The 13114-nt window shown below is 52.2% G+C and overlaps 2 protein-coding genes across 2 annotated transcripts; one reads left to right on the forward strand and one right to left on the reverse strand.

Annotated features, from left to right (window-relative positions):
• Positions 1-126: 126 nt before the first annotated feature.
• Positions 127-3384, reverse strand: V2A60_006041 (glutamate dehydrogenase (NAD(+)); the record flags this gene model as incomplete). The annotated part of the gene is made up of 2 exons (XM_083257339.1): positions 127-3137; positions 3204-3384. The coding sequence occupies 2 exons, from the start codon at positions 3382-3384 to the stop codon at positions 127-129; spliced, it is 3192 nt and encodes a 1063-aa protein (XP_083113465.1).
• Positions 3385-4773: 1389 nt separating this feature from the next.
• Positions 4774-4995, forward strand: V2A60_006042 (uncharacterized protein; the record flags this gene model as incomplete). Its single annotated transcript, XM_083257340.1, has 1 exon — positions 4774-4995. One exon carries the CDS (start codon positions 4774-4776, stop codon positions 4993-4995), a length of 222 nt encoding a protein of 73 aa, XP_083113466.1.
• Positions 4996-13114: the final 8119 nt, after the last annotated feature.

Here is a 13114-nt window from a genome sequence, read left to right on the forward strand (position 1 = left end):
AAATGTGAAGCAAAGGTTCACTAAGCCATGTTGGCCAATGCTTGGTTTCAAAAAAAAAAAAAAAGGCTAAATATCAAAATCGTAACCCGACCCTATATGCACACGTGTATTTCTGGCACAAGCCATTTAATGCTTGCTGATGGACGCCCGGCGGAGACGCTCAGTGCCGGTGACGTTGGACTCGCCGTGAATAGCCGCCATGCGCTTCGACATGAAATCGAAAAAGGCAAACTGGCTCGGCTCGGCACCAAACTCGTACACGAAGCGAGAGGCGAGGTAGCTACCAAAGATGCTGCGCAGGTAGCTCTCGGGAACACGCTGGATAATGGTTTCGAGGCCAATCTTGTCAAGCAGAAGCTTGGGAAGAGCGTCCTTGAGAATGCCGTAGCGAATCTCCTCGTTGGCCCACAGATCAGACTTTTGCAGCTTCTCGTCGAGGTCGGTAATGGCAATCGACAGCTTGTCAGACAGGATCGAGCGCGGCTCGCCAGTCTTCTCGTGCTCGCGCCAGATAGCCTCAAACTCGAGGGCGGCGTTCTCCTGGATCTTGGCCTGGACCGAGCGGACGTATTCCTTGTAGAACTCGGGTGCCTCGCCAGTCTTGGCGTCGACGCACATGTTCTCGACGAAGCCGGCGTCGTCAAACGACAATGAAGCCAGGACTTCGAGCGACGACGACGTCACACCACCCTTGTTAGCAGAGGCATCCTTGTAGAGAATGCAGCCTGCCGCCTCCAGGCGGAGCTTAGCATCCTGGGTGATGAACAGGTTGGCACCCTCGACAATGTAGGGAATGACGGCCTTGCCATCCTTGATCAGGCGATTAACCGAGATGAGATCGATGGACTCGGGACGTCCACCACAGGGGACAAAGGCATCCGTCATGCCCGTATCGCGGAGGTGGTAGGTGTTGCGGAAAGAGGTGCCGTTGGAGATGACCTCGCCGTTGGGGAGGGTGACGTTGTTGTCCTCGCACAGCACGCGGTAACCGTCCTTGGACACCTTTGCCATGTCGTACTCGCTGATCATGGCGCGCTTCTTGGCGAGGCGGACAAGCTCGTCCCTGTCGAGACCGTTGGGGTCGGCCAGGACACCAGAGCCGTCAACAATGGCAGTCCACTTCTCATTACCGAGGAGAATCTCGTTGCTGCCCAGATCGCCGTCGGGACCACCGGTCTGCATCTTGCGGACAGTAGAGGGGTCGAGGTTCAGCTTGCGATAGATACCCTTGACATACTCACGGACAGACAGAGTAGTCATGCCGTACTTGTCGTGGGGGATACCACCAAGCTTCTGGGACTTGCCCGTGAAGAACGACTTCCACCACGGGGCACCGCGAATGCGAGCGTGCTCAGTGGCCCAGTCGACCAGGTTGGCAGTGTTCTCGTCGGGACCCATGAAGAGAATCTCCTGCTTGCCGTACAGATCCACCACGGGATTCTTGATACCGGGCGTCTCCGCAGGCAGGAGGAGATCGAGAATGGAGTCAATGTACTTCTCAAAGGCCTCCTGGGCACGGTCCTGCTGCTTGGGGTCGAGGAGAATGACGCCCTTGGAGCCGCCCTCGGGAATATCCTTGTTCTTGCGCTGCTGGGTGCTGGCAAGACCGTAGTTCTCGTCAAAGAGGTTGCGGACATTGATACCGTAGGCCTCCTTGCTGCGGGACTTGACGATACGGATACCGCCACGAGAGATGTCGCGGAAGCGCAGGTGGAAACCGCGCGACTCGGCACCGATGACGAGGAACATGCCGTAGAGACGGCGGGGGTACTCGGCCATGGGGAGGAACGAGGGGTCGAGACGGAAGCTGAGGGCGACCTTGGTGGGGGTGAAGTAGTTGGTCTTGAGGATGGCATTGTTGAAGACGCGGAAGGCGGTCATGACCATTTCGTCGTGCTCGTTGGCAACAGTCTTGGAAATCTTGTCCTTGAGCTTCTCGTCCGATAGAACCTCGACCTTGGGGGTCGGGGCAAGGTAGGCGCGGTCATAGTCGGGACCGACACTCAGGTGAATGTTGGCAAAGGAGGCATAGAGGGAGCGGACCAGCTCGGGGTAGGACTGGATAATCTCAAAGATGTAGTCGGGGGTGAAGGTCTCGGTACGGAGACGGCGCTTGAGCTTGGAGAGAAGGGCAGCCTGGGCGCTGTCGTTGTGGTCGATGATTTCCGAGAGGGAGACGTACTCGGGACCGAGGCGATTGAGAAAGTGCTGGACAAAGACCCAGGTGGAGTGGGCGTAGACGGCCTCCTGCAGGCTCAGCTCACCAGTGGCAAAGAGGTTGTGGAACTTGTTCTGGGGCAGGCAGTAGAGAAGCGAGATTTCCTTGGTGATCTGGTGAATGGACTCCTCCATGGGGGGGAAGTAACCGCCCTCGGTAGAGGCGGGTCGCAGGTAGATGGACATGACGGAAATGCCGTTGGAGAACTGCTCGACGTACTTGCGAGAGGAGGTGACGCCGTAGTAGTGGTAGAGATCGGAGAGGGAGGAGAACATGCCACGAGCGGTACGGGTGCGGAAGGCGACGACAAGACGCTTCTCGACCGAGTCGTCAATGTCAAAGATTTCAATGACCGGGCCAGTACGGGCAACAGCCAGCTCAATAATCTCCTGGTAGATTTGCTTGGTGTTTTCGGTGGCTTTTTGCCAGAAGCCCGTGTCGGAGATGAGCTCGATGTTGGTCTCCTTGGGGTCGGTGTCCTCCACGCTCTGCTTGAAGTCACACTTGTAGACGAAGTAGCAACGGAGGGTAGCCTTGGAGTTGGGGCTGGCACCAATGACGGCGGGAGAACGGAAGGTCTCGACGCGGTACTTGGTCCTCTCGGAGTGGTCGAGGTACTTGGCCTCGAGGCGGCCCTCATAGCGGGGACCGGAGACGTTGGACTGACCGGGCTCGCTGGTGTCAATGTAGATGGCGTGATCCTCGGCCTCCATGTCGAGGCGGATCTCCTCGCGCTTGTCCTCGCGCGAGTTGGCGGCGACCTTGGCGGCGTAGAGGGAGGTAATTTGGTTGGCGATGACCTCGGGGCTCTCGATGCGGAAGTAGACATCGTCGATGCCGAGCTGCTCGTAGAACCAGCGAGTCTGCTCGTCAACGAGAGCCTCAGGGATCCAGCCATTGTCTAGAATGAGGCTGCGGACTACGGGGAAGGTATTTTTGTTAGCTGGATGTCACCGAGTTTGACGACACGGCTCGAACCACTTACCGGTCTTCATTTGCTCAATCTTGCCGGCGAATTCGGGGGCGACATAGCCGACGGTGGCGGAGCGAAGCTTGCGGTGGCCATTGCTGTTGTGGGAGGACATGTGAGTGGGCTGAGGAGAGGGCAGACGGCTCGAGTCTTGAGAGGCAACATCGGCCAGGACCTTGTTGGCTGATGTTGACATGGTGACTGGTTGGCTGGCAGAGGAGTTAGATGTGTCAAGAGAGAGACCAGGCATTGTGAATTCGGGTTGAAAGAGGGGTGTGAGGTGAAGAGTATGATGAATTATGAGAAGAAGACGAGAAAGGTGGTTGACTGGTTGAGAGTAGATGAGGTTATGATGAAATGGTGGATGATGAAGTGGATGACGAAGAGGTGGATAAGATAGTGGATGAAATGGTGGATGAGGTGGTGAATGATGCAGTAGAAGACACTGCGGTGTGTGATGTAGAAAAAGGCAAGACGATGGGGGACATGATGAGGAGGAAAAGAGTATGGGGGCAAGAGGTTCTTATACAAGAGAGGGCCGAGGAGAGTGCAAAGAAGCGGTCGCCGTGAGATCGTGTAAGTGAAGAGCGTAGCAAGCTGTTACTCAATAGTTTCCGATGGCGGGCAAGACCAGGGAAGGGGAGGGGGGAGGGTGTGAGATTAGGGTAGCTGGGGGAGCGGCCAGGGCAGGGTAAAGGTAACGAGATGGCGTGGGCGTGCTAATAAGTATGGGGGAAAGACACCGCAGGACAGGTGACCAAGGGGTGTCTGACGAGGGCCAGGCCAGGGATTTTGTGGTGCCGGCAAGCTTGCGCTTGCTGCGGGATGCTGCGCGGAGTGGAGGAGCGATGCAAAGCGGGATAAAGGAGAGAAAAAAAAGAGAGGAAGACGGCAGAGGTAAGAGGCGAGCTGAGGTGAAGAGATGGGGCAGTCGAGGAACGATGGGAAATGGGGCAGGGCGGGACAAGAAACAAGTTTGAAGTCATCGTGAGTTTTGGTGGGCGGTGGTTGCGGTGTTGGTGTGCGTGAGCCTGACCGCTTGGTCTGGGTGCCAACAGCGGGTGAATGAGCCCGTTCGTGCCAGTGAATGGTGCTAGCCAAACACTGCACGCACAGCTGCCGGCCGGCCGTGTATGTGTGAGTGCCAGCTGGCAAAACGTTGCCGTTTGCGTGCGTGCGCGGCGCCGCGGCCCGGCAACGAAGAGGCTCATCTGACCAAACAACGGCCCGGTCTGGAATTGTGTGTATATGATTTTTTTTTTCGCAGGGTTCGAGGGGAAAACATGTTGATTTCGTCGTCTTACCTGTGATGTGTGCGTGTGTGTTGTGTATTTGTTTCGTGTCAAGTTGTCGAGACTCTCGGAAAGGGAACCAGTTGAACAAATAGAAGCGCAGTCGGGTAGGGTCTGGCTATTCAAGGTTCAAGGCGAGCGCGGCTGCAGGGAAACAATGTGTTGTTGTTAGTGCGATTCTGGAATTCTTTTTTTTTTTTTTTTGGTTGCGTCCCAAGGTGGCGGGGCAGCAGCAGCGACTCTTTGGCGGGGCAGTTTTGGGCGGGAAAAAAGGGTCGCAAGTAGCTGCGGCGATGGAAGTGGTAGAAGAAGTCGGCAGCCTGTCTGCGGGCAAGAGACTGGAAATGGAGAAACGCGAATTTCCCAATTGGGTACAGAAAGAGATATTTAAGGGTCTGGGAGTGTTGGTTTGTAAAGAGAAGATGCAGGAGGAGGAGGAGGAGGAGGAGGAGATATTTGGAGATGACGAGGGACGAGTTGGAGACGGGGATGGTCGCCACTGGGCGAGCTTTTAATCAGGGCGGGAAGAGAAAAAAAGGGTCGGTCGGTTGCCCGAAGGCCGTTGGGGGAAGGGGGGAGGCGAGTAAGGTTGTCGGGTCTGACGGATCAGGTGGAAGCGACAGGCAGTACTACTCAGTAACGAGCCCTGTACTCCGTAGGAAGAGTGCAATCGGTGTAGTCTTGGCGGGGGAGCCAGGTTGTGCAAAGACGCTGACCGGGCTGGCTGCCCGCCGCAACCACCACCACCCAACGAGGCACGCAGCCAGCACCGCTTCACCGGAAGTAGACACAAAACAGAAGGGTGGTGTGCCCTGGCGAAAGACGGCGAGTCTCATCAGCGCCGCCGAACCAGCCCAGGTCCAGGCCAGCCAGTTCTCTTCTGTCCTTTTTTCCTTTTTTCCTTTTCTCTTTTCTTTTTTTTTTTTGCCAAGGCGAGGGGGAAGGGAGAGGGGCCTTTTGGTTTGGACGATGGGCGACAGGCTGGCTCAGTTGCTGGCTGGGCTTATTACCTAGCTGGCCCTGCCCGGACCCTCCGCGGCGGCGCCGCGTGCTGTAGCAAATTTGCACCGGGTGCGTGACCAACTGACACGCTGACACGCAGCCCCGGCCCAGCCCAGCCCAGCCCAGCCCGCCGTGCCACAAAGTCCGGATTCAGGTACCTCTGCACAGCCCGGTTCCTGGGGAGGGGGGGGGGGCAAGGAATATACCCTTTCGTAACCCGTACTCGGGCGTCGCAAATGGGAATGCAAATGCAAGTGCAGTCGGTTTTCGAGGGGGTCGCGTGCTCTGTTTTCTTTTCTTCTTCCTTTTTTTCTCTCTCTTTTTTGGGGAACACGAGAGAAGAGCCAAAATTGGACAAGTAAAGAGGAAGAAAGATTGCTTACCAAAGGCTTACGGAGATGTAAGTATCGTTGTTGATGAACAATGCGTAAGTACCTAGGTACAGTACTAATATGCACTCGGTCAGACGTAAGTAGAATAATAGAGACAAGCAAGTCAGTATACTCTGTAACAAGCAGGACAGCCTTTAGCTAAGACTGTTTCATCGGTAAAATCATGACAGAAGGACAACTTTCAGCCAAATTTAGAAAATCCAAGGCGAGGCCGTCCTTAAGTACATGATTGACCAGAGAGGCAGAGCAAAGTAAAAGTAAAAGTAAAAATAAAAATTCAAAAATACCAATCCTTCAACCATGCACGCACACCCCGATGAAATTTTTCATTCCTTGTCCGTGTTGACCATGACACGGCCTCGTACGCCGGTTGAAGCCACATTGCCCCAGACGACAGAGATGGGTTGGCGCCCCATTCGTGCTCGGTACGTAGCGGTACGTAGCGGTACACGCCAGCGCTTGTGTTGACAGTACTGGTATACAAGTACCTTGTGTGGCAGACAAGGTGTCATTGCAAGTACTTTTGCCGCTCCTCTCGTGAAGTCTCTTGGGCCCGAAGAGGTCCCCCTCCTCCATGCTCCAGAACTCCCTAATTCCCCCCCAGAATCCGCTACAAACAGTGGAATAGCGGGTCTCAAGGGGGGGGGAGGGGGACTGATGCTGTGGGAATATGGGGGAATCTGCTCAAGCCATTGGTCCACGGCGCACGCTCACCAGACCTCGTGGTTGTCATTGTTGTTGTTGTTGTTGTTGTTTTTTAAACAACCAAGTTGCATTAATTTAGGTACTCTTTTACGTTTCGTCCCATTGTCCGCTCCAAGCCAAGACAAATTTTTTGTTGAATAAATAAATACCTGCTAAAAATAATGACAACAAGTCCAAAATAGGGTGACTGGTTTTGCGTCAAGGTGCTAGAAGCCTCTAGGCTTAAAATAGTACTCCGTACTACCACCAACTACCACCAACTACCACCTGTGGAGGTGGGGCCCCTCCTATATGGCGAAGATTTTTTTTTTGTCAACTGCAGCAGTTTGTGGAAAATATCAGGGCCAATTGGTGGCCGATTTTTACGATTCGACTTGCATAGAAAAGCTCAAATTCAGACGAATTCTCACATGGCAAAATCGGAAACCTTCTTCTCTGTCGATTCGCGTGCGAGGTGAAACACTTTATTCTGCAACTGTACAAGTGGGGGTTCCCTCTTTTTTTTTTTCCATGATCCCAAAATCCACTTCTTTTCTTCACCTTGTGCCAGGTGGAACTTTTTTTATTTATTTATTTTCCTGGGTACGCGATCGTGATGTGTTCAACTGGAAAGGATGGAAACTAAAAAGAATGAAAAGATTGTAAAAAAAAAAAAATCAAAGTAGTTCTAGAAGTCGTCAATGAGTACATGGTACATGAAGAAAAAGCCGGCGTTTTCTTATTCCCACTCTTCTTCTTATTCTTCTTCTTCTTCTTCCAAAACATTCCAATTCTCTTCATTTATTCTTTTTATTTTTTGTTAACCCAACCCAAGACTTCCAAACCCCACCTTCTTCCAGCCGGCAGCCACGCCACAAATCCTGTTGGGTCCGGATGCCTGGTTCCTGGCCGTTCAGCGCCGCCTGAGGAACCGCAGCCCCAAAGGCCAGCTGATGCACCGCTCGGTGGGCGGCGTGGGCGGGAAGGTGGGTATTTCCTTTATTTTTCTAGTCTTTTTTTTTGTTCTTCCTGATTTTTCTTCGCTCTCTTCTCTTCGCCTGACATCAAAGTGGGTTGGCCCGCAGCGTTCCAAGCCTGGGGAAAGAGAGAGTGAGTTTTCAAGGTCCAAGTGTCTCGTTGTAAGTAGTTTATTGGAGAGGGGGATGGGGGCTCAAGGGGCTTTCGTCTTTTTTGCCTCTGCTTTTGCTTTTGCTTTCAATTCTTCAAGCTTCTTCACCCGCCAATTAACACACACGTGGAGTAGCCACCACCATCATAGAAGAAGGTGGGGAGGGAATAACGAAGACTACTCCGTACTGACTGACTACTCAGTACTCGGTTTGACGACAACGACAACAATGACAAACTACTTAGCAAACCCCTCACCCCCAAGGACAAGAAAGATACGTACCTACCTACTCCGTACTCTCCGTACTCCGTACTTACATGGGACCAACCACACCCGTCTCACGATCGCCCCCCCAGCCGCGGAATTCCTCCTGCGCTGATCGGTTATTCTAGGCTCTCCCCATCCGTATCCGTGCTCTGTTCGACTAATACACCTCTAGCTAACCACCATCTTTCCTGCTCCGTCTCAAACGGTCGCCGCCTCATCCTTTTCTTTTGTGCTTTGACAAGTCATCATCCATCTAGCAGCGCAGCACTACGCCATGCATCATCCCCCGTCCGGCCCCCCTCCTCCCAAAGCCCACACGCATTGTGAGCCATTATACGTTTGTGGAAAGCATCATTTGATGCCAATTGCCAGCCTGTTGTTATGTGGACCGCGGGGGGGAGAAAGGCCCAGTCCCTCGTCATCCGTCTCTGATAATTTTTGATCTCCCTCTTTGATGCAAAGCAGCCCACCACCTCTTACTATGTCGACGCCAGCTCTCTTCCCCCCTTCCCTTCCCTTCCCCTCCCCTACTCCCGCGGCAAGCTAGTAAATAACGGCTACTATCAGGCGAATTTCAAGCCAACATGGCGCCAAGCAAAGGGCAGGCAGGCGCCGGTTTTTTTCTGGGCTCCAACATTTCCGCGGGAGCCGGCAAAGTCAGTTGTAGTAAGCTGATGATCGTTTCCAAGCCGCATCGACATCTACCAGCGAGGTCGCTTGCCCCCCCCCCCCCCCCCCCCCATCCGAGACCCCGAGACCCCTCAACAAAAACACGATTTTTGTTTTAAAATGATGAAAAATTCATGCAGAAAATAGTCTTCCCGCTAAACATGGTTTGGATGGCCCTACCCATTCATGCAGTTACTTTTTTGGTACCCACGAGTCCGCTAATACAAACCAGGCTGCAATTGCCTGTACAAGCAATCGGACGTTTTTTCTCTACTGTGGCGTCGGGGGCGGGTGACAGAGACGCACGTAAATGGTGATGTTTGCGTGACGTGCAGCCTGCAGCATGGGAAATCTTCTCTCTTGTCCTCTTTTTTCTTTTTTTTTTTGCTTTTGGCTTCCATTGTTGGCCAGAAGGAGCGTAGCTATACAATGCCGACAGACGCAACCACTCAAACAGGCCCAAGGGGGGAGGGGGGAGTGAACAGACTTGCAGACAAACCTCGTAATACTAGAATAATAACAACAACCCTGAAGTTGCGGCAGCTATCACACAACATGCCCCCGATGGTCTAGGTCTGACGCTTACGAAACTTGGTACCTGACTGGCCCTGGAGGGGGGGGGGGGTTGCAAAAAAGCCGGTATTATTACATTATTACTGCAGAGCAGGCGAGAGAAGGAAAGAAAAAAAATCAATCATATTAGCTCAACCCCGCGCTCGCTGTCGAGACCCATGCACGAGGCCCGATCAACCAAGCTCGATTTCGCAGGTCATCGAGTCAAGGTCACCATGAACGAAAAAAAAAATTTAAAAAAAAAATGAAAATAAAAGGACAGCGCATAGTACTTGGTGTGGCTCTCACCAAAAGTGGCTCTCTGATCATCCCCTTTCTCGGACAAGAAAGAAAATCCACGCGAATGCAAGCTTTTCGGGACGGGGAGGGGCTCGGTCAGTTTGCACAAACGTGTTGTTTCGTTGCCTATGGGCATCGTGTGCCCCTTGTACTGCCGCAAGCCATGCCGTATAGGTAGGTATACATGTATGTGTACGGAGTATATATTTAGATGTATAGATATATATACGGTAAGACGGGTATTGCGTTGCGCAACGTTTTGGCTGCTCGGTTCCCGGCTCGCCAGAGAGATATACAAGGTTACCAATAGGTTTTTGGTTTTTCTGCCAAGGACGTATATTGTTTCAAAGAAGTCAAAAAAAAAGGAGGGAGGAGGGGTCGTTGGCGACGCTCCTCTCCCTAACTAAGTATGTAGCCCGCACTGCCACTTTGCCCAATGCCCGATGCATGTTGCTGTGCTGGACATAGGATGGCATGGTGCGTGCGTGCGTTGTGTTGTGATGTGTATGTGTGTGTGTGAGAGTGAGTGAGTGGTTGCAGATCGTCGTCTGGTCCACGGCAGTCCCGCGACGTCGTAGGCGCCATTTCTCGTCTCTGTTGTTCGTTGGGTTTTATTTTATATATATATATATTCTTCGGACGGCCTTGCCAAGAAAAGAGGGGGGGGATAATGCAAATGGGCGTTGGCTTGGGAGCCCAACACATACTGGTACACGCACACGCACACATCCATCCATACATACATCCACAGGCACGAGGCAGCCGAGACACGGCAACTGTGACAAGCTTGCAAGGTCTAGCTCCCTGTCAACCCCGAAAACTGCAAACACAAAGCAACCCGCGTATATGCAATCTCGGGCGTTGTTGTTGATGCTATCCAGGTGTGTCAGGGGCGTCCCCGGGATATGTCCTGGTAGTTGCAACGGACAGACAAAAGACGAGACCGGGCCTTATTTTCACATCCCCCCCTCCTTCCCTGGATTTGCTCATAACGGGCCCTTGGTTGCTCATCGACAAGCCTGGCTAGTAAGTATATTGTATGGGGAAAGAAAAGACGGAGCAAGGGTTGGCAAAACTGCCAAGGTACAAGTAAGTTACTCCGTAGGGTCGTGCGGGATGGGCTGCCGGGCGGGTTAGCCCAAACTACGGGGAACGGCTCTTGTTCTTCATGGCTGGAGCGATGCTAGCGGCGGCAGCTCATGGTTCGACCTGAGAGCGGATGATTGGGAAAAAAAAGGCCAATGAAGCATTATCCAGAAAAGAAGAAGGTAGAAAATTGAAACCAAAAAAAGGGATAAGTGAATAAGTAAGTGAACAAATAAAATAAAATAAAATAAAAGAGAGAGAAAAGTTACTCGTAGGAAAGAGAGAGAGAGATCCACAGGTTCCGGGTGCCATCGGGCCTCCACAACGACGACGCCGGCTGGGTTGGCCGGAGCCTGATGGGCACGCCATTATGCAGTGTCCAGTTTCCATTACCCCCAGCTTTTTGCCAATGCCCGTTTTTTTCGCAGTCTTTTTATTTTGTTTTGTTTTATTCTTTTTTTATTTTTTTATTTTGTTGCGCAATTACCCCCCGGTCAATGCCCAAAAAGTAGTCCATACGTACATGCACGGAGCGCCATTTCCGTCCAAGATTCCTGACAACCGAGTAAAAGTTTCACCAAGCATATAGGTTTGTCGTCGAGTTTTCATTGTCAACGCCTCGCATTCTTACCCCAACCCAGCCAACCAAGCAGACACACGCACACGCATGCCATGCCATGCCATGCATGCACGCACGAACCTCATCCCGAGTAAGAATGCTCACGGTCCTGCACGACGCACGATTCAACAAGGTTGCATCTTTTTTTCCTTCCTCCTCTGCTGTGGTTTTTTTTTATACAATCTTTATAGAAGAAGAAAAACACACAAGTAGTCTCTTGAATTCTTCTTTTTTCCTTTTTCCCCTCTTCTTTATTGTTTACTTTTTACTACAGACGCACAGCCCCTGCACCTCGCCTGCAAAACGATCTTTCTTGAAAGAAAATAGCAATGATTAAATTATGAAAGAAATAAATAAATAAATAAAATTTAAAAAAAGCTCTTCTGGTCGGCAGGCCCGCTCCCACCCCCTCCCCGCTTTCACGGAGCCCGGACGGAGCCCAGGCTGGGGGCTGGGGCGGCGGCCCCCCCGGCAACACTTGAAGTGGTCATCACGAGGACGGCAGAAAAAAAAGGGGGGACAAAAATACGTTGTGATTTCTTTTTTTATAAAAAAAATTGATTCATTGGGAGCAAGATGGAGAATTACACGGTCGACAATGGAATAAAAAAAAATCGAAATTGCAGGCCATTATGGCGAGCGCAGCACATCCCCCCCCCCCTCCCCCCTCCAATATTCTCCCCCCGCCTCTTCCCTTGCAATTGTTTCCGTCCTTACGGAGTAAGTAGTACAAGCCAGAAGAAGAAGAAAAAAAGTGTCTCTGTTTTTGTCCGGGTCCTGGACCCCCTCCCCTTTTTTTTCTGGGACAACTGGAGGTGATCCTCTCTCTGTGCTCAACTCAATTACATGGTCCAACCACCATACAGAAAATTCAGCGAGGTCACGATGGCCTCAGCCCCGTTCCTCCACCCCCTTTTGGAAAAAAAAATGTAATGCGCGCAAACAGTAGCAGGGATGGAAGGGGAAAAAAAAAGAAAGATTGGTGATACCACGCAGCAATGTCTCTCTATGACCAATGCCAAATTTCTAAACATTTTTTTTTCTATTTCTTTTTCCTTTTTTCGGTAACAATCTTTGGCAATGTCTGTTTCAACGCCTTCTCACTGCCCTCTTCTTCCCCGCCACTTTTCCGCAAGTCAAAGACGATGACAGATGCATGCTCTCTCGTCTCTGACCTTGTCTCGCCCTCCTTCTCACACCTGCCCCCGTTTCTTCTCCAATTTTTGCGATACATCCAACGCTACCGTGTCTATTCATGGCAAGAGCTTATTCTTGACAGGTACCTCTTCATGTACCTCCCAAACCCCTTCTCCAATTTCCATCTACTGGTACTGGTAGGAGCTGGCCTGTCTTCTCTCTCTCTCTGTCTCTTTCGCTCCGTCTCTCTCTCTCTCCCCTCTTGTAACGCTACCGTGTCGTCTTTCCTCCCTCCTTCGTGCTACACGGTAAATCCCTCCACACCAGCTCTTGACCATCTTGTGACCGTCATGTTTCAAAAATCCTAGCAGTCTTTGTTCTTTTCCTGTCTCTCGTCTACTCAGTAACTTGCGCTCGAGTACTCCGTACAAACTCAACCACGGCGGCGGGACCGCGTCAGCGTAAAGTTTGAGCCCTCGTGCCACCGCCCTTCTCCAAATCCCAACAACCATCAGCCGCTCTCTCCCCGCATTCACGCCGTCCCCGGAATTCCCTCTCTCTGTCTCTGTCTCTGGCTCTCCATCTCTCTCTCGCGCGCCCGCTCTCTCTCCCCCTCCCCGGGCCTAGAATCCGTCAGCCTTCTTCCCAAAATGGGGACCAATTTTGTTCCATCCAGTCTTCCTTTTCTTCTCTTGTTCCCGTCTTTCCCTCCCGCTAAATTGCCAATCTCGTTCCCGTTCTCCCCCTGTCGAATTGTAGAGGCCACGGGGGCACATCCCACGCTCCAAAAGGTGTCC

The sequence above is a fragment of the Cordyceps javanica genome, chromosome 4 (genome assembly GCF_051103115.1).
Source record: "Cordyceps javanica chromosome 4, complete sequence".
Lineage (NCBI taxonomy): Eukaryota > Fungi > Ascomycota > Sordariomycetes > Hypocreales > Cordycipitaceae > Cordyceps > Cordyceps javanica.